This window comes from Macaca mulatta, chromosome 1 (genome assembly GCF_049350105.2).
Source record: "Macaca mulatta isolate MMU2019108-1 chromosome 1, T2T-MMU8v2.0, whole genome shotgun sequence".
NCBI lineage: Eukaryota > Metazoa > Chordata > Mammalia > Primates > Cercopithecidae > Macaca > Macaca mulatta.
The window spans coordinates 188978957-189000470 of record NC_133406.1 but is presented as its reverse complement, the minus strand read 5'-3'; the positions used below and the strand labels follow the sequence as shown (position 1 = coordinate 189000470).

Here is a 21514-nt window from a genome sequence, read left to right as displayed (position 1 = left end):
TTCATAGCCTTGGGACTGGGAAAGACTTCTTAAAGGAGATGTAGAAAGCAGAACTATAAAATGGAAAGTCAATACATTGTACTACTTTAAAGTTAAGAATTCTTCATCAAAAGATATCATTATGTGAGTGCAAAAGCAGGCAACAGAGTAGAAGTAGATACTTGCTTAATTTATAACCATTGAAGGGCTCATACCCATGATATAGAAAGAACTACAAGTAATGAGAAAAAGATAGTCCAGTCTTGTCAATGGAGAAGAAACAAACTATTTCACAAAAGAGGATATTCAAATGGTCAGAAACCATGAAAAGATACTTAACCTTGTCAGTTACTAGGGAAGTGGAAATTAAAACCAGTACGAAATGTCACTGCTTACTTGCCGAGAATACGTAAGGTAAAAAAGTGTTAGTGAAGTTAGTGGAACAGTTGAAACTGTCGTATACCGCTGATGGGAGTATAGTTGACACAATCACTTTTGAGGACCGTTTGATAGTATCTCTAAAACTGATATATGCATATCCTGTGACCAAGGAAATTTACTCTCCTAGATCTGTATTTAATATAAATATATGTATAACAACAGATTTGAATAAGAATATTCATAGGAGCTTTATTCTAATAATGTAAAACTGAAAAGAACATAAATGTCCATCCACAATGGAATTGATCATTGTGGATCTATAAGAGGAATGATATATATAGCAATAAAAATGAACAAACTACTGTTTCATACAACAGTATGGATGAATCTTACAAACATGGTGCATGAAAGAAGCCAGACACAAAGAAAAATAAGTGGTATGAGTCCATTTGTATAAAATTCAAAGACAGGGCCAGGCATGATGACTCACACCTGTAATCTCAGCACTTTGAGAGGCTAGATCACTGGAGGCCAGGAGTTTGAGACCAGCTTGGTCAACATGGTGAATGCTGTCTCTACTAAAAATACAAAAATTAGCTGGGTGTGTGGTGGTGCATGCCTGTAATCCCAGTTACTCGGGAAGCTGAGGCACAAATATCACTTGAGCCTGGAAGGCGGAGGTTGCAGTGAGCTGAGATCACGCCACTGCAGTCCAACCTTGGTGACAGAGTGAGACTCTGTCTCAAAAATAAATAAATAAATAAATAAATAAATAAATTCAAAGACTAAACTAATTTAATATATTAGAGCTAAGGATAGTATTTATCTTTGGAATGGAGGGTTGGGTTAATGATTAGGAAGTGTTACAAGGGGAGCTCTTCTGTTCATTGAGCTTGTACACTTATGATTTGTATATATGTTACATTTCAGTGTAGTGTTATTTTCAGGTGAGATAGTATGTGTAAAATGCTTAGTATAATGCTTTACTCATGAAAATGAGTTCAGTTCAATAGCTGGCAGCATTAACTATTTACTGTGGTTTAGTGCTCTGTGATGATAAGATTCACGGCAGTGTTATCCAACAGAACTTTCTGCAGTGATTAAAATGTTCTGTATTTGTGCTGTTCAGTTTCACAGTCAGCCACAAGTGGCTGTTGAACATTTGAAATATGACTAGTGTGACTGAGGGACTTATTTAATTTATTTATTTATTTTTGAGAGAGAGTTTCGCTCTTGTTTCCCAGGCTGGAGTGCAATGGCGCAGTCTCGGTTCACAGCAACCTCCAACTCCTGGGTTCAAGTGATTCTCCTGCTTCAGTCTCCCAAGTAGCTGGGATTATAGGCATGCGCCACCATGCCCAACTAATTTTGTATTTTTAGTAGAGATGGGGTTTCTCCATGTTGGTCAGACTGGTCTTGAACTCCTGACCTCAGGTGATCTGCCAGCCTTGGCCTCCCAAAGTGGTGGGATTACAGGCGCGAGCCACCGCACCCAGCCTGAGGGACTTATTTTAAATTTTTGCTTAACTTTAATTAGAACTTAAATACCCAGTATGTGGCCAATGGCTGTTATATTGGACAGTGTGAGTGTAGGGTTTTTGTCATAGGAAATGACTGACGGAGAATAGCAATGTAGTTCATTTGAGTCATTCAACAAATCAAGAAACTGAGAGACCAGAACATCAGATCAGTTGTGCATATATACATTGAATAATGCTCAGGATCATGACAAGACCTGATTGGAGTAGGAGACTTAGCTAGGTTCGAGTCTTCAAAGAGCCTTCGGTTAGAGAGGGGAAAGTGCAAAGGCCCAGAAAGTAATGTTTTCTTCCATATAGACTATCTAAAGTATGCAGAGAGAATGTTTCTGTAGCAGCAACAGGGCAACAGGTGCTCCAGAGAAATGTTTTGTATTTATTTATTTATTTATTTTAAGAGTCTCGCTCTGTCACCCAGGCTGGAGTGCAGTAGTGTGATCTTGGCTCACTGCAATCTCTGCCTTGAAGCGATTCTCCTGCCGCAGCCTCCTGAGTAGCTGGGATTACAGGCATGCGCCACCATGCCCGGCTAATTTTTGTATTTTTAGTAGACACAGGGTTTCAACATATTGACCAGGCTGGTCTTGAACCCCTGACCTCAGGTGATCCGCCCTCCTCGGCCTCCCAAAGTGCTAGGATTACAGGCGTGAGCCACTGCGCCTGGCCTCCAGAGAAGTTCTGTACAACAAAACTAGAGTAGTAATGTGGTCATTGGAGATCTGTGAGAGAGAAGTTTGGTGCAGTGAGAGGAAGGAAGCCGGCTTGCAGGAGTGGATGAAAGGTCAAGGTACAGCCAATTTTCAAAAAGCTCCTCTCTGAAAGCAATGTGAGGGGAGGTGGTAGCTAGAGGGAGATGTGGGATTTTGCTTTTGTTTAACAAATAGTGAGAAATAGAGCTTGAGGAGTGACCTTAAAAAGTGAAATTGCGGCCGGGCGCGGTGGCTCAAGCCTGTAATCCCAGCACTTTGGGAGGCCGAGACCATCCTGGCTAACACGGTGAAACCCCATCTCTACTAAAAAATACAAAAAACTAGCCGGGCGAGGTGGCGGGCGCCTGTAGTCCCAGCTACTCAGGAGGCTGAGGCAGGAGAATGGCGTAAACCCGGGAGGTGGAGCTTGCAGTGAGCTGAGATCCGGCCACTGCACCCCAGCCTGGGCGACAGAGCAAGACTCCGTCTCAAAAAAAAAAAAAAAAAAAAAAAAAAAAAAAAAAAGTGAAATTGCTTGATGTTTTTAAACATTTTAAATATTAAAATAATTATGTTAAAATTTAAAAATTTTAAATAAGTTCCTCAGTCATGCTAGTCATATTTCAGATGTTCAACAGCCACTTGTGGCTAGTGACTATTAAACTGAACAGCACAAATACAGAACATTTTAATCACTGCAGAAAGTTCTGTTGAATAACACTGCCGTCGATCTTGTCATCACAGAGCACTAAACTACAGTGAATAGTTAATGCTGCCAGCTGTTGCACTGAACTCTTTCCATGAGTGAGGTGTGTGGAAGAAATGTTGAAGCTGAATTCGTATGGTGTCTCTGTGAGGTGGGGCAGAAGGAAGCTGGGTGACGATAGTGGAAATGTTGGTTCGGCCAGATTTTGAACATCCTTGAATGACATTATGAAGTAATGCTGACTTTATCTGTTAGTTCATAGAGAGCCAAGGAAGGTTTTAAACATGTGAGTCTCCAATAAGAGTCTGTGCTTTAGAACTATTACTCCAGCAGTAGCAAGGACTGTGAACTAACTGTAAAGTGTCCAGACTGAAGGCAGGCAGATTGTTATCAAACAAGAAACAATGAAAGCCTGAATTACAGAAGTAGCAGAGAGGATGGAGACGAGTTGATGAACTTCAGAGTTGGGAGGTAGAATGAGCACAACCTAGTTGTGCAGACCTGGAGGTTTCTACCGGAGTTGACTAGGAGACTTGGTGAGCTTACATTTGGGTTCTTAATTAAGGAACTCAAAAGAAAGAATAGGCATTGGAGAGTGGAGTGAGTTGTAACAGCTTTGTTGAGATATAATACACATACTATGCAATTTATCCACTTGGAGTATACAATTTATGTTTTTAGTATATTCACAGAGTTGTTCAACCGTCATCGTAGTCAATTTTAGAATGTTGTCATCACCTTGTAAAAAACCTGGTATACCCGTTAGCAGCCATTCCCCATTTCACCCCAACCCTCCCAGCACTAAACAACCACTAATCTACTTTCAGTCTATGTATTTGCCTATTCTGGACTTTTTTTTGTAAGTAGAATCATGTAACATGTGATCCTTAGTGACTAGCTTCTTTCACTTAGCATACTGTTTTCAAGGTTCATCCAGATAGAGATAACTTTTCGCCTTGTATTATAGTCACCTCTTTGTGTGTTTTATTTCCTGTACTAGATATAAGTGCCTTGAAGGCATATATTCCAGAGCTGTATATAGCATATATTTTGGTATTTAGTTATGACTCAGGAAATATTTGATACATCACAAGTTAGAAGGTTAACTCAGTTAACCACAAATTACGTTAACTAGAATGAGCTGTTTCTGCATGTGCTTACCCACTGAAGTATGTCTGTATTTGCTGTCATGGAATAGCCAGGTACCATGCCAATGGTGATCTGGTACTGGATCTGCTGTTAACTCTTTGTGTGACCTTGGGCAAGTCATTATACTCTCTGGAGACGCTTTCCATATTTGAAAATGGAGATAAAATTTCGTACCCCATCTGACACTGAGGAATAAGTAAAGTAATTCAAGTAGATAGAATTTGGATAGAGTTGGGGTTCATCCAGATAGCTTCAGGGAAAGAAATGAATAAATGTTTGATCCTATTCCCTAATATTCCTGGTATAGGAATAGTCCCCTTATATAGCCTTTTTTCATGGGATTAGGTATTTTGTCACCTTGAGTCATTTCAGCTCCCATTGTCAAGGTCTGTGGTTTTATCCACGGCATACTGCTTCTCTTATCACCAGCCTGAGACATTTGACCTATTCTGTGTTCTCTAGTCTTTCTCTCTGGAATACTTAAGATGCTTATTTCTTAAGGACATTGACAAGTAGATTCCCTATTTAGCTTAGTTTTCTGTCTCTTCCTTTAATTCCTGTTGTCTTCACAGAATGCATATAGTTGAATATTAAGAAAAGGGGGCCAGGTGTGGTGGGGCACTCCTGTAATTCCAGCACTTTGGGAGACTGAGGCAGGCAGATCACTTGAGGTCAGGAGTTCGAGACCAGCCTGGCCAACAAGATGAAACCCCGTCTCTACTAAAAATACAAAGATTAGCCAGGTGTGGTAGCACATGCCTGTAATCCCAGCTACTTGGGAGGCTGAGGCAGAAGCATCGCTTGAACCTGGGAGGTGGAGGTTGCAGTGAGCTGAGATCGTGCCACTGCACTCCAGCCTGGGGGACAGCCTGGGCAACAGGGTGAGACTGTCTCAAAAAATAATAATAAAATTTTTTTTTTTTTTTTGAGACGGAGTCTCGCTCTGTCACCCAGCCCAGGCTGGAGTGCAGTGGCGCGATCTCGGCTCACTGCAAGCTCCGCCTCCCGGGTTCACGCCATTCTCCTGCCTCAGCCTCCCGAGTAGCTGGGACTACAGGCGCCCACAACCGCGCCCGGCTAATTTTTTTGTAATTTTTAGTAGAGACGGGGTTTCACCGTGGTCTCGATCTCCTGACCTTGTGATCCGCCCGCCTCGGCCTCCCAAAGTGCTGGGATTACAGGCGTGAGCCACCGCGCCCGGCCATAAAAAATATTTTTTAAAAGGGTTAAAACCTACCCAGTCCGCCTTCCCAAAACAGATTATAAATTCAGTTCCCCATTGTGTGTGCCTGCCCACCCCCAGTTTGGAGAGTTGTTCGTGCTCTTATTTAGAAACATATACTAAGTATGTACCTAAGTGCCATGTATCAAATGAAATAGTCCTTGATTTCTAAGATCTCATAGTGGTTCAGTAGGAAGACGCTGACATATGAACAGATAATCACAGTATACTGTGAAAAATGCTCTTGCAGGGCAATGTACAAGTGGTTATGGGAACACCTGGAAGAAGGGGTTGGGACAGTGTTTTGAAGCAAATGTCACCTGGCATTTCTACACTAACAAGTATATACTGTCGCAGAAGCAGCCTGATGAAGAGCACCTGCCTTCTTTCAGCCTTACAACAACCTGGTGAGGTGTAGGTTTTTGACTCCCTTTTTAGAGAGCATTCTGAAGTTCAGAAAGGCTCAGTGGCTGGCTCTTAAACACAGATTCTAGATTCAGCTTCTGTGTTTGTCCCCTCCCCCTCCCAGCACATCTATGCCCGTCAGGAAGGCATAGAGTGTACCTATGCATGGTACTAGAGTGTCCTGCCAGCTCCTCTCTTTAGTTCTTTCTCTTTAAGCAAAACTAGAGTCTCAGATCCTCTTTTCTGTAGCCTGCTTCCAGTGCCGTTGGTGCATTGAGTATTCCAGGGCTGTAGCAGTAGTGAATATTGCTGATGTCATTGTTTGCCTTATTGGGATTTTGCTCTTTGTTTCACAGGGAGCTGTGATTGGTATAGACGATGAGGACGACAGCACCTTCACAATAACTGTTGATCAGAAAACCTTCCATTTCCAGGGTGAGCTGAAAGAAGAGATTCTTTCTCTTCATAGTCCCATCTGCTTCTTTTCTTCTCTTTTGGGTTGTTTGCTGGATGACTTGAATGGTTTTGCAACTGATCCTGCATGAACGAGTGCATAGGAACATCCTGGATGAAGTGGTACTGCAGGTTAGGCAGGGATTTGTATCTGCAGTGGATATAGATCGATTTGAAACGACTGTGGATCTGGCTGCAGTTGGAGATGAAAAATTTTAAAGGATAAAAATCAGTGAAGGGAGAGAGTAATGGGCTGCTGCTGCTGCTGGCTTGTGTTTACAGAAGGTTGCTGATCTTCTTTATCAAGGAGTATGGTTCTGCTTCTGCATGAAGAGTATAAAGACTGATTGTGAAGGTTGCAGTGTTCGTCTGTGTAAAACACAAAATATAAATTAAATTGAAGCTTAGTGGCAACCTTTGGCTTAAAGGTTTTGCTCTGCTTCAAGAATTACAAGTTTGCATTCATTTCATCTGTATTTCTGTGTTTTGTCTGCCAGCCATCATTTCTCTATTATCCTTTTTATAGTCAAATGCCATCTGCCACTGCTGTGTTTCGGCATTGCATGCTATGGTTCACCGGTAGAAAGGGTAAGGTACTGTATGATCATTCTCATTTCATCTTGCTTTGAAAACTCTAAACCAGCAAATAAAAGTCCATTTTAATGATCCTGTCCTAAAGTACCTCTTGTCTATTAGGAGTGACTATTAGTTTTAGTATTAATGGTTTTGTTATTTTGCCTTTCCAGAGTAATCTCTCTTTTATGTTTAGAGCAGTCCAAGAAACTTAGAAATGAAAAGATTTGGAGAGGTTAGCACTTTCTCTCAACTACAAGTAACAGTACACTGTTAGAGATGCTAGTTATGCCAAGATAAGTAAATATTAAATACATTTACTGCTTAAAAATGTTTTGGTTATGAAGTCTAACAGAGGCCAGATAAGTTATATGAGGTGTTTAGGCAGCTGTTGTCTTTTTGTGCTAGGATAGTGAATTGCAGTTATTTTTCTTCATTGTCTTGTTTCAGAAATTGACAGATAGTAATGAAAGATGCAAATTATATCCAACAAACATAAACCAGTGTACTCAATAGTGATATCTCTAATACTTCTTCCACATATCCTTAAAATATTTACTGTGTTTGATGATATTATTTATTCAGAGCTGCTTTAATAACGATGCTGTCCTGAAATTCTCTACTATATTTAACTTTATAAAACATTTTAAATCCTATTATGAAAGTCCAGAGTTTTTATTTTTAGGTTAAATATGTAATGCTTATAAATCAAAGCAGATAATTCCTACACTCTGGAACTCTACTTGAACACAGTTGAATATTTTAATGCATTTCAAGAAAGAGCTGCTGGGTGCAGGTAAGGCTGCAGTATGGAATTCTCTTCTCTGCAGTTACTAAGAAGGAGACACCTCCTTTGGACCCTCAGAAGCTGCATCTCTACCTTCTGATTTACTTTTAAATTATTTATGTCCCCATTGGCACTCTCATACTTATTTGGCTTATAAAACAAGGAATTTTCCTAAGGAAGGATTTAAATGATAAGAGTTATGCACATTTTAAAAATTGATTCATAGTTCTGAAACTGTCAGAATAATTAGTTTATTTTCTATTGTAGTAGTTATGGGAGTCTTAGCGTGAGATCTGGATTTTGCAAAGAATTTGGTAAGACTGTATTTTTTTTGTTGTTGTTGTTAATGAGAGCTATTTCACATTCATAGGTCCTTGATCATAAAATCCCTGCAAATTTGATAAAAAGTTATCAATGCCTGAGAGATCTTAAATTCTTGATTAGAATTGAAAGCAAATTTTAGCTATATACATGAACATATGTTTAAATGTGCTGAAGTTTTCATTGAATACACTAGTTTTTTTTTTAAGCAAATGAAATATCAGTTGATGCATTTATAAAACAAATTCTACTGTCAACTATTAAAGGGAAAGCTAGAGTTTGTTCAGATACATTCATTTATTCATTCAACATCTATTTTAGACATTATTCGGGGGATACAGTGGCATACAAAACAGATAAAACTCCTTGCCCTTTGGGTCATCCATTCCAGGAAAGGAGAAAGGTAATCAATACGATCAACACAATAAGTTAGTAAAATATAAGTAAATGAGAGTGATAAGTCCTGGGGAGAAAAAAATAAAATAGGAAAGGAAAAAATTAAATAGAAGTGAGATTGTGGAGAGAGGGGAGGTGTTGAAATTGAAAATAGGGTAGCTAGGGAAAGACTCACTGAGATGGTGCCTTTTAGTGAAGAGCTGAAGAAAGTGAGGGAACAAAGTATATGGCTATGTTGGTGGGGGAGGTGGGGTGAATAGTCATTTCTCTGCCTGGAATGACGTACCCACCCTGCCTCCCTCCACAACACTGTCACATACTTTGTTTTGTTTTTCTTTTTCTAGTTTATAGTCATATATTTGAAGAGCAGCTGGAGGCCAGCTCTGATTGGAGTGCAGGTAACCATGCGGGGAGAGTAATGGGGAATGAAATCTGAGAGGACACAGGAAGTCCAACCATATGAGACCTTTATAAGGGCATTGAAGGCCGGGCGCGGTGGCTCAAGCCTGTAATCCCAGCACTTTGGGAGGCCGAGATGGGCGGATCACGAGGTCAGGAGATCAAGACCATCCTGGCTAACATGGTGAAACCCCCTCTCTACTAAAAAATACAAAAAACTAGCCGGGCGAGGTGGCGGGCGCCTGTAGTCCCAGTTACTTGGGAGGCTGAGGCAGGAGAATGGCGTAAACTCGGGCGGTGGAGCTTGCAGTGAGCTGAGATCCGGCCACTGCACTCCAGCTTGGGCGACAGAGCGAGACTCCGTCTCAAAAAAAAAAAAAAAATAAGGGCATTGAATTTGACTAAGATAAAAGGCCATTAGAAGGTTTTGAGCAGAGGAGTGACATGGTGTGATTTATGTTTTAACAGGATGGCTCTAGCCACTGTGTTAGGAGTAAAATTCAGAGGGGCAAGGACAGAAGTAGGGAAACTATTTCTGCAGTAGGAGGCTGTTGTAAACCAGAAGAGAGGTGGTAGTGGCTCCCACATGGTAGCAGTGGAGATGGGGAGATAGTGAGAAGTGGTCAAATTGTGTGTATGTTTAATCACCTTTATTGAGGTGTAATTACACTATATATTGAGGTGTAAAATGTACACAATATATAGTTATGCAGTTTAATCAGTTTATTTACTCATAACTACCACCACACTCAAGATATAGATTCCATCATTCCTTTATGCTCCTGTCAGTCAGTCCCCAGCCCCAGCCCCTGGCCCCAGGCAACCACTTATCTGCTTTCTCTCATTGTGGAATAGGTGTTTTGTTTGGAGAATTTCACATAAATGGAATCATACAGTATGTACTTTCTTCTCTGGCTTTATTTTAGGTCAGCATAATGTTTTTAAGATTCATCTATGTTGTTGCATATATTAATAGTTCCTTTTATGTTGCTAAGTAATACTCTGTTGTATGATAGTATATTTATTCTGAAGGTTGAGCTGTAGCATATGACAGAAAGACAAGTCTAGGTCGAGTAACAAAAATGGAATTGCCATTAACTGAAATGGAAGATCGCAGGAGGAACTAGTTTTGGGAGGGCGAGGGAAATGTGGGCATCGGAGCTTAGCTTTGGACATGTTTACTAAACAAGTTTTAAATGTCCACCAAATAGGCAAATGGAGATGTCAAGTAGGCAGTTGGAGTTCAGTGGAAAAGTGTGGGCTGCAGAAATAGAGTTAGGAGTCATTGGCACGTAGATGGTATTTAAAGCCACAAGAATTTGGGAATAAATGTTGAGAGAAAAGAGGTCCAACTGCCGAGCCCTGGGGCACTCAAACATTTATTGAGAGGGTGCATGATGAGGTAAAACCAGCGAAAGAGGTTGAGAAGAAGCAACCAAAAAGTAGGAGGAAAATCAAATGAATGTGGTACCCTGGAAGCCATAAGAAAAGGTGTTTCTAGGAGGAAAGAAGGATCAGCGACTATGTCAAATGCTCCTGACAGGTCAAGGAAGATGAGGATTGAGAAATGATTATAGGATTTAATAATGAGAAGTTTATTGGTAACCTTGAGAAGAGTGATTTTAAGATGGGAGTAGAAACAATACATTCAAGGTTTGGTTTTTTTTTTTGAGACGGAGTCTCGCTCTGTCACCCAGGCTGGAGTGCAGTGGCCGGATCTCAGCTCACTGCAAGCTCCACCTCCCAGGTTTACGCCATTCTCCTGCCTCAGCCTCCCGAGTAGCTGGGACTACAGGCGCCCGCCACCTCGCCCGGCTAGTTTTTTTTGTATTTTTAGTAGAGACGGGGTTTCACCGTGTTAGCCAGGATGGTCTCGATCTCCTGACCTCATGATCCGCCCGTCTCGGCCTCCCAAAGTGCTGGGATTACAGGCTTGAGCCACCGCGCCGGGCCGCATTCAAGTTTTGATGTAAAGGGAAGATGAGAAATATAGCAGTAACTGGAAGGGGAAATGGGAGCAAGGGAGCTTTTGTTTTGTTTTTGTAGGACAAGAGAAATAATAGCATTTCTATGTTGTTGGCAGTGATTCAGTAAAGAGGGAAGAATTGATGATGCAGGAGAGAAAGGAGAGAGTTACTGGATCAATGTCGTGGAGAAAGCAAGAGAGGATGGGATCTAACACACATGTGGGAGCAGTGTCTTTGGCTTGGAGCATGGGCAGTTTATCAATAGTATTGTAACATAGCTGTGGTTGTTGATGAGACCTTAAATAGATTAAAGCAGTGGTAATAGGGAGGAAAATGGACTAGATTTGAGATTTTTTAAAATCTATAGGAACTGGGGCACAGTGGTATGCACCTGTAGTTCTAGCTATTCAGGAGGCTGAGGCCAGAAGACCACTGGAGCCCAGGAGTTTAAGACTGTAGCATTCTATGATCATACCTGTGCATAGCCACTGCACTCCAGCCTGGGCAATATAGTGATGCCTTGTCTCTAAAAAAGTTTTTAATCTGTAGGAACTGGTAATTGCTCGGAAATGGGAGGTGAGAGAATTTGGGTACTAAGGGTGATGCTCTTGGCTTGTCTTATTGTTGGATGTTGTCAACATCTCTCCCTCTCTCTCTTTCTCTCTCTCTCTTTCTTTCTGCCTTGCTTTGTCACCCAGGCTGGAGTGTAGTGGCATGAACTGCAGCCTCGACTTCCTGGGCTCAAGTGATCCTCCCATCTCAGCCTCCAGAGTAGCTGGAAGTACTAAAAAATTTAGTCTACACCACCATGGCCAACTAATTTTTTATTTTTTTAATAAAAAATTTTTATTTTAATAGTGAGTTATTTTTTGAGTTAAAATTTATGTATGTTTAATCAACTTACTGAGGTATAACTCACTGTGTTGCCAGGACTGGTCTTGAACTCCTGGGCTCAAGCGATCTTCCTGCCTTAGCCTCCCAAAGTGCTGGAATTTCAGGTGTTAGCCATTGTGCCTCACCGTCAGCATCTGAAATAGAGAATATAGGAGATCAGAGGTGGTGGTGAGGGACCTCTTATGTTTAAGGTATCTGTGGGACACACAGGTGATGGTAATTGGATCTGAGTCTGGGCTGGAAATGGAGATTTGTGGTCGTCGGCATACTACTGGTAGGTAGAACTAGCAGTTGAAAATATGAATGCCTAACGGCTAGGCAGGTAAGTACAGTCAAGTGCTGCATAAGGACATTTAAGTCAACAATGGACCACATATATGATGGTGGTTCTGTAAGATTATAATACCATATTTTTACTGTACTTTTTCTATGTTTAGATACGCAAATACTTACCATTGTGTTGTAGTTGCCCTCAGTATTGAGTCCAGTAACGTACTCTATGGCAGGGCATCAAATCTTTTGGCTTCCCTGGGCCACATTGGAAGAAGAATTGCTTGGGTCACACATAAAATACACTAATGATAGCTGATGAGCTAAAAAAGAAAATTACAAAAAAAACTTCATAGTGTTTTAAGAAAGTTTATGAATTTGTATTGGGTTGCATTCAAAGCCATCCTGTGCCACATGCAGCCTGTGGGCCGCAGATTGGACAAGCTTGCAGGTTTATAGCCTAGGAATGATAGCCAAACCCTATAGCTTAGGTGTGTAGTAGGCTTTACCATCTAGGTTCATGTACTGATGTTTGCACAGTGATGAAATTGCCTAATGATGTATTTCTCAGGACACATTTCTCAGAGCAGATTCCAGTCATTAAGCAGTGCATAAACTGTAAATGAGTTAAGAGTATGGCTGTGTAAAGACGCAAGTTGGAGAGGTCACACCCTGTGTAAAAGGGATAGGTGCCACTTAGTTCCAGACAGTTGTAGGCTTGGAATGTTCACCCATTGTTGTCAGCTCATCCTTTTTTTTTTTCAAGAGAAGCCAGAAATTTAATTATTATTTTTGTGTGTGTGTGTGTGAATGGGGTTGAGTGTATGTGTGTGAACTCTCCAGTTTTAGGAACAATTTTTTATGTAGACCAAATAAAATGCATCTATGGGCTAGATAAAACCTTTGGATTTTTAGTCTTTGATTACAGCCATGGCAGTAGTGAGTGTTATCCTTCTGGAAGATCAGAGTGAGAAGAGAGCTGATGATTAAACCTTGGATCACACTAGGGTAGAACTGCTAACAGGCTCAGAGGAATGATCAGAGAGGTTAGGATGAAAGCTATTAGCTTCAACCATATGAAATTACTGTTTTTTACAGGTGAAAAGTAGCTGCATATCAGCAGTTCATATAGCTCAATCTAATAGAAGACTAGTTCATATTAATAATTAGAAAAAAACATTATTTGAATTTTACCTTCAAATGAAATTGTATCTGTTTAATGATTTAATATATATCATTCATAATGTTACTGATAATATATTGGGGTAATAATAATAATAACGGCTAATATTTATTGAATGTTTATTTTATGAGTTTTAACTGAATAGTGCCTACCATAAAATAAACATTTTAACTCATGCAGTTTTCACAACCTTATGAGGTAGGTTACTGTTATACTATTAGTGCTTTTATTTTATTGATTAGAAGACTGGGAGCCACCGACACATAGCTAATATAAGACAGAACTGAAATTTGAACACAAACAATTGTACCCAAAGCCATTTTCCTCTTCATTGTTATAAAATATATTGTAGAGATTCGTCAACTAGCTTATAATTAACATTTATCAGAAAAGGAATTAAGAGGCCGGGCATGGTGGTTCACATCTGTAATCCCAGCACTTTGGGAGACTGAGGTGGGTGAATCACTTGAGACCAGGAGTTTGAGACCAGCCTGGCCAACATGGTGAAACCCCGTCTCTACTACAAATATAAAAAATTAGCCAGTTATGGTGGTGCGTGCTGTAGTCCCAGCTACTCAGGAGGCTAAGGCAGGAGAATTGCTTGAACTGGGAGGCGGAGGTTGCAGTGAGCCGAGATGCTGCCATTGCACCCCTGCCTGGTTAACAGAGTGAGATGCTTTCTCAAAAAAAAAAAAAGAAAAAAAAAAGAAAAGAAATTAATGTAAAAAAAGGAACTCTAAATTACAATGCAGTTTAATGCAATTAAAAAATTTGACGCTAATTAGCTGGGAGTGGTGGTGATGTGCCTGTAATCCCAGCTACTCAGGAAGCTGAGGTGGGAGGATGGCTTGAACTTGGGAGGCAAAGATTTCAGTAAGCCGAGATTGCGCCACTGTACTCCAGCCTGGGCAACAGAGCAAGACTCCGTATAAAAAAAAAAAAAATCGACAATGACCACAAAAGTGATAATTATGTGAAGTGATACATTTGTTAATTGGCTAGATCAAACCATTCCACAATGTATATACACTTCAAAATATGTTGTACGTGATAAATACAATTTTAAAAATCACAAAAAAACCCAATTTGGCATTGTTAATGTTCTACATGTTCCATTACTTCGTAGAAATATTAGTGGCGGTATTGGTGTTGGTGGTAGTGGTAACAACTACTATTACTACTACTAAATAAATGTTATGAACCAGGCACTGTGTAACAGGCACTGTACATTACTTACGTAATTCCTAAATTCCATAGCCTGTGAGATAGCTTTATGTCTAGTTTTAGAGTTAGAGTAACTGAGTTTCAGAGAAGCTAAGTGGCAGAGCCAAGATTCATGCCCATGTAGGTCTACATCAGGGATTCTCAAAGTGTGGTTCCCGACCAGAGGGTCAGCATCACCTGGGAACTTGTTAGAAATGCAGATTCTTGAGCTCTGCGCCTCACTTGCTGAATCAGAAACTTTGGGAATGGGTCCGCTCTAGTGATTCTAATGCACTCAAGTTGAGAACCATGTGTCTGGATCCAATGGTTTAACATGTTATTCCAGTTTACCCTCATAACAACCACTTACACATAAGAAGGAATTGTCCTCAATTTATAGATAAAGAGAAGTGAGACACAGAGGTAAGCGATTTGCCCTTGAATTTGGGTTGTCTGTATGTCCTAACCTATATATTAGGCAAGTCTTGCCTTAAGCAAATCTGATGTGTGAAAAACAAATAAAATTTTAAAGATAAAAATTAAGGATATATATGTGATTAGTTTTCCATAAAATAATCCTTCATTTTCAAAAGACTTTACAGGGAACTTTTTTTTTTTTTTTCCTCGGTTGCAGTGAGCCGAGATCACGCCACTGCACTCCAGCCTGGGCGATAGAGCAAGAGCAAGATTCCGTCTCCAAAAAAGAAAAAAAAAAAAATGCAAAATTACTACAAATAAACTAGTTGTTGATGTTATGGTGAAGGAAAGTGTTTAATTCAGAGAAGTTATATTGATCAAGTATATTATGGCAACATCACTGCTACTGCGTTAACATCGATCAGTTTAGCAAGGCACATCTGCATCATTAATCATTTAGTAAATTATAAACCGTGGTTGCAGGCTTAAAGGTGTTCTGCTATCTGAACACTATCACTAGTAAACAGAGGCCATTATCAGTAGGACTATTGATTTTAAAAAATTTTCCTCTGTTGTTTCATATTTTTTATTTTCATGTGATAATTCTTCTCCAAAATGAAACCAAATAATAAAATATTTCCACACTTTATGTAAGGGAAGTAAACCAGCTATAACTAATTTTCTAATTAGATTTTATCATTTCAATAGGTGTTAGGAAAATGCTACTGAATTCACATATTGGGAGTTTGTTGTATTATTGAGGAGGGTTGGACTTCACTGATGTACTTTTCTTCTTTATTTGCTTTCTGTACAAGATCCTGCCTAAATATTTGAAGTTATAATCTTTCCAGGTTTAACTAATTATGGACTGTTTGACTTAATAGCTATCAAGGTTAGAGAGGATAGTTTTATTTTTTGTTAATAATGTACATTTTATTCCAATATTCCGTTTTCCATAATTTCTAAGTAGTAAAATTAATACTCACTTTAGAAATTTGGGAAAAGTATGAAGTAGTATAAAGATGATACTAATAATCATTCATAATACTACCACTTGAAGATAATTGTTAGTAGCATGCTTGTGTATTTCCTTCTGATCCTTAAGTTGTGTACAGTAATCCCCTCTTATCTTTCACTTTACACAGTTTCAGTTACCTGTGGTCAGCTGTGGTCTGAACATACTAAATAGAAAACTCCAGAAATAAACAATTGATAAGTTTTAAACTGCACACTGTTTTGCTCCATCCACTTGGGTGCGAATCATCCTTTTGTGCCATTATCTATGGTGATGATGCTACCTGCCCATTAGTCACTTACTAAGTAGACTTCTTGGTATCAGATCTGCTGTTGCAGTGTACTGCAGTGTTTGTGTTCAAGTAGCCTTTCTTTTACTTACTAATGGTGCCAGACCACTATAGTGGTGATGCTGGCATATTGTTAGAATTGTTCTATTTTATTATTAGCTGTTAATCTTACTGTGCCTAATTTATAAAAGAAACTTTATTATAGGCAAGTATGTAATAGGAAAAAATATATAGTACATATAGGGTTCAGTACTATCCACAGTTTCAGGCATCCACTGGGGGTCTTCCTATGATAAAGGGGGACTACTCTGTGTGTGTATGAATGTGTGTTATAAAATTGAGTCATTCTGCCAGCCTGGACCAACATGGCGAAACCCCCCCTCTGCTAAAAATACAAAAATTAGCCCTGTTTGGTGGCTAGCGCCTATAGTACCACCTTCTTGGGAGGCTGAGGCTGGTAGAACCACTTGAATCCGGGAGGCAGAGGTTGCAGTGAGCCAAGATCTTGTCACTGCCCTCCAGCCTGGGCAACAGAGTGAGAGTGAGAGACCATCTTAAAAAAAAAAAAAAAAAAAAAATTGAGTCATTCTGCATAAATAGGTAATCCAGATTTTCAGTTCTAGGTATTATGTCATGATCCTTTCCCCATGACACTGAATGTTCTAAGAAAACTTGATTTTGGCTAGGTGTGGTAGTTCACGCCTGTAATCCCAGCACTTTGGGAGGCCAAAGCGGAGTAGATCACTTGATGCCAGGAGTTCAAGACCAGCCTGGCCCACATGGTGAAACCCTGTCTCTACTTAAAAACAAAACAAAACAAAAAATTAGCTGGCATGGTGGTACGTGCTTGTAGTCCCAGCAGTACTCGGGAAGTTGAGGTGGGAGAATCACTTGAACTCAGGAGGCGGAGGTTGCAGTGAGCTGGGATTGCACTGCTGCACTACAGCCTGGGTGACAGAGTGAGACCCTCTCTCAAAAAAAAAAAAAAAAAAAAAAGAAAAAAAAACCATGGTTTTTAAAAGTTGCATAATATTTCATTTTATAAATAATATATTTAGCCTCTCATCTGTATTGTACACATTTTTCTCCATTTTCTCTGTTTGGTTAGTCTTTAACCAAATCTCTGGTTAACTGAGGATACTTAGATTCATAAAAGAATTTGTCAGAACTAAAGGCATAAATATTTTTAATATTCCTGAAACAGCCTTCCCAATTGCATTTACTCTTCTCTGTTTTCATCACACCCCTCATCAGCACTTAGTATTATAATTTTAAAGGCATGCCAACTCAATGTCACTGCAAAAATATATTTTGACGTGTTTGTTTATTTCTTGTTGGGTGACTTGTTTATTCCTTTGACCATTTTTTTGTTGTTCATCTTTTTCATATCCTCCTTTTTTGAAAGTAAAAAGAAACAGACTTATTCATTAATGCTATTATTTCAGAAACTGCTGTTATATATTAAGTAACATTTTTTTCAGTTTGGAACGCATCACTTGCTAGGTATTAGTGTGAGGAGTAAATTAAGATGTATAGACAAAAGCATTTCCCTACCTTTGTATATAATGTACCTGAAAAAAATGCATGGAAGTAGACTGTGTGAGTTGAACAAAGACCTGCATGGTATAGGAGGGTATATTCTTACCACATACTCTAAAGTCCTTAATGACATTTTGCCTTTTAGAGAAAATATTTATTCATAAGATTTATTTATACATTTTATTCCTTTCCTTCAAAAATGAACATATAGGCCATGGACCAGAGTCTGATTGGCCGAATTCTATGGATTGTTCCAATGATAAAGATTTACTGTTTTCAGCTTTCTTAATGATTTCTTGGTTGTATTATGTTTATTAAACTTATGTTTATTATTATTCCCATGCCATTTTAATTTTTCTGTTTTTCTACTAATTAAAATAATGGTAGTACAGCCATTTATGGAAAACAGGATGCAGGCTTCTCCAAAAACTAAAAATTTTGAACTGCCATCTGATCCAGCAATTCCACTACTGAGTATAAGGTTGTTCCCCAGTATCTGTGGGGAATTGGTTCCAGGACCCCCACTCCCCACCCCCAGTACCAAAATCGCAGATGCCCACACCCGTTATATAAAATGGCACAGTATTTGCATAAACCTGTGCCTGTTCTCCTATATACTTTAAATCATCAATAGATTTCTAGATTACTTACAGTACCTAATAGAACGTACATGCTATGTAAATAGTTATCATACTATACTTTTAAAATTTGTATTATTTTGGCTAGGGGTGGTGACTCACACCTGTAATCCCAGTACTTTGGGAGGCTAAGGTGGGCAGATCACCTGAGGTCAGGAGTTCGAAACCAGCCTGGCCAACATGGCAAAACCCTGTCTCTAACAAAAATACAAAAATTAGCCAGGCATGGTGGTGGGCGCCTGTAATTCCAGCTACTGGGGAGGCTGAAGCAGGAGAATTGCTTGAACCCGGGAGGCAGAGGCTGCAGTGAGCCAAGATCATGCCACTGCTCTCCAGCCTGAGTGACAGAGCAAGACTGTGTCTCAAAAAGAAAAAAAAATTGTATTATTTTTATTGTTGTATTATTATTTTTAATTGTTTCTTTTTAAAAATATTTTTGATCTTTAATTGGTAGAATCCACGGATGTAGAACCTGCAGATTCAGAGGGCCAACATACATCCAAAGGAAATGAAATCAGTATGTTGAGGAGATATGTAATGCACTCCCCACATTCACTCATTCACTGTAGCATTATTCACAGTTGCCAAGATATGGAATCACCCTAATTGTCCATCAGTAGATGAACAGATAAAGAAAATGTGTGGCCAGGCGTGGTGACTCACACCTGTAATCCCAGCACTTTGGGAGGCCGAGGCGGGCAGATCACAAGGTCAGGAGTTCAAGACCAGCCTGACCAACATGGTGAAACCCCATCTCTACTAAAAATACAAAAATTAGCCGGGCCTGGTGGTGCATGCCTGTAATCCCAGCTACTCAGGAGGCTGGGGCAGGAGAATCACTTGAACCCAGGAGGCGGAGGTTGTAGTGAGCCAAGATCACACCATTGCATTCCAGCCTGGGTGACAGAGCAAGACTCCGTCTCAGAAAAACGAAAAAGAAAAGAAAAGAAAATGTGTATATATACACAGTGGAATACTGTTCAACTTTATTTTCCTTTCTAATTTTTTTTTTTTTTGTCTAGGAACAGTGTGTTGAGACCAGTTTTTTGTTTGTTTGTTTTTTGTTTTTTTGAGACAGAGTCTTGCTCTTGTCGCCCAGGCTAGAGTTCACTGGCATGATCTTGGTTCACTGCAACCTCCACCTCCCAGGTACAAGCCATTCTCCTGCCTTAGCCTCCCAAGTAGGTAGGATTACAGGGGTCTGCCACCACGCCCAGCTAATTTTTGTATTTTTAGTAGAGATAGGGGTTTTGCCATGTTGGCCAGGCTAGTCTTGAACTCCTGACCTCAAGATCTCCCTGCCTCTGCCTCCCAAAGTGCTGGGACTATAGGCGTGACCCACCATGCCCAGCTGAGACCAGGTTTTTCTTTTTTTTGAGATGGAGTTTCGCTCTTGTTGCCCAGGCTGGAGTGCAATGGCGTGATCTCTGCTTACCACGATCTCTGCTTACTGCGACCTGCGTCTCCCAGGTTCAAGCGATTCTCCTGCCTCAGCCTCCAGAGTAGCTGAGATTACAGGCATGTGCCACCATGCCCAGCTAACTTTGTATTTTTAGTAGAGATGAGGTTTCTCCTTGTTGATCAGGCTAGTCTCAAACTCTTGACCTCGAATGATCCACCCACCTCAGCCTCCCAAAAGTGCTGGGATTACAGGCGTGAGCAACCGTGCCCAGCCGAGACCAAGTTTTCGAAAAGAAGGAAATCTTCACCGGGCTTGCTGGCTCATGCCTGTAATTCCAGTACCTTGGCTAACACAGTGAAACCCCGTATCTACTAAAAATATAAAAATTAGCTGGGCCTGGTGGTGGGTGCCTGTAGTCCCAGCTACTTGGGAGGCTGAGGCAGGAGAATGGCGTGAACCTGGGAGGCGAAGCTTGCAGTGAGCCCAGATCGCACTAGGGCAGGGACCCAGCTGAGGCAAAGGAACTGGGGCATTGGTTGGAAAAGATGGGCTTGAGTCATGGCATGAGGCATGAGTTGAGCAAGTCTGTCACCAAGTGTTTGGGAGGTTTGGAAACCTGGCCAGAGAAAGGCCTAGGGATGCTCCCCGTATGGATTTAAGGGTCAGGGAGTCAAACATTAACCTGCACCCAATTTAATTTTAATCCTGTTCTAACGCACAGTTCTCTTACTGTTTAAACTGAGGGAGTATTCCCAGATTGAGTTCTCTTACTATGTCAACTGAGGGAGTATTCCAGATTGTTGAGGGAAACAAACCAATATGTTTTGTCATATTTACTCCTCCTTTGCAGAAGTCCTGCTTTCCAAAGAAGACTGAATGTAGAGCATGAGGTTACCAGTAAAATAAGGATGCCAGTGCTTACTCTAGAAGTGTTGTGAGATTAGAGAAATGCATATAAATACTCAACATGGTGCCTGGCAAATAGCAGGGCTCGAAACACCTTAGCTGCTGCTGTTACTCTGTATTAATTTACTTGTGATAATGCTGCTGCTGTTTCTAGGATTCCCCATTTCTCCTTTTTCTAGTCTAGGGTTTGGCCTGGTGATAACCCAAAATAGGTCCTTGAAAATCCCACACACTGAGGATGGCACAAGGGATACAGAACTGATCGAGTGCTATTCAGGGCGTCTCAGTTTGATAGGAGGAATGACTGATGAGCATAGCAGCTGGTGCAGCAGGAACTGTACCAAAGGCTTAAGTACATTTTCTCATTTAATTATTTTAACAACCCAAAAGATAACTATGAGGAAACTTAAGCACAGAATGTCAAATAACTTATGCATAGTATGTAATTTGGAACAAATAATTACAGTACAACATAAGTGCTATAGAGACCTATGGAAATGTTGAAGAGAAAACTAGTAGAGGCAAGGAAAAGCTTCACAGAAGAGAGAATGTTTGATGTGGGTTTTGAAGGATAAAATAGAGGTGGAGATTGGCAAGGCTGGAAGTGGAAAGAAGGATCACTTAGCAACCTGCAGAGAAAGGGGCAGCATATTCTAAGTAAAGGGAACTGTGTGTGCACGAGCTTGGAAGTGTGGAAAAGGATGAGTTGTTTGAGAAATGTGAGAAGTGTCCTATATTTTAGAATACACGGGAGGTGAGGAGAAGGAGGCTTGAGTTGAGCTGGAACTAGGTA

At 40.3% G+C, this 21514-nt stretch overlaps 1 protein-coding gene across 42 annotated transcripts in view; it reads left to right on the top strand.

The window, feature by feature from the left end:
- OSBPL9 (oxysterol binding protein like 9) overlaps positions 1-21514 on the top strand; it is a 167436-nt gene that overhangs the window by 47805 nt on the left and 98117 nt on the right. For 23 of the 42 annotated variants that reach the window (XM_015139705.3, XM_015139695.3, XM_077957303.1 and 20 more), the window contains one exon: positions 6426-6504. The exons of 6 other annotated variants lie outside the window; for them this stretch is intronic. In XM_015139705.3, coding sequence (XP_014995191.1) covers positions 6426-6504 — 79 coding nt within the window. Of the gene's footprint in view, positions 1-6425; positions 6505-7048; positions 7111-21514 lie in introns of all 42 variants that reach the window. 13 more of the 42 variants (XM_077957379.1, XM_077957390.1, XM_077957378.1 and 10 more) reach the window with 1 other exon arrangement.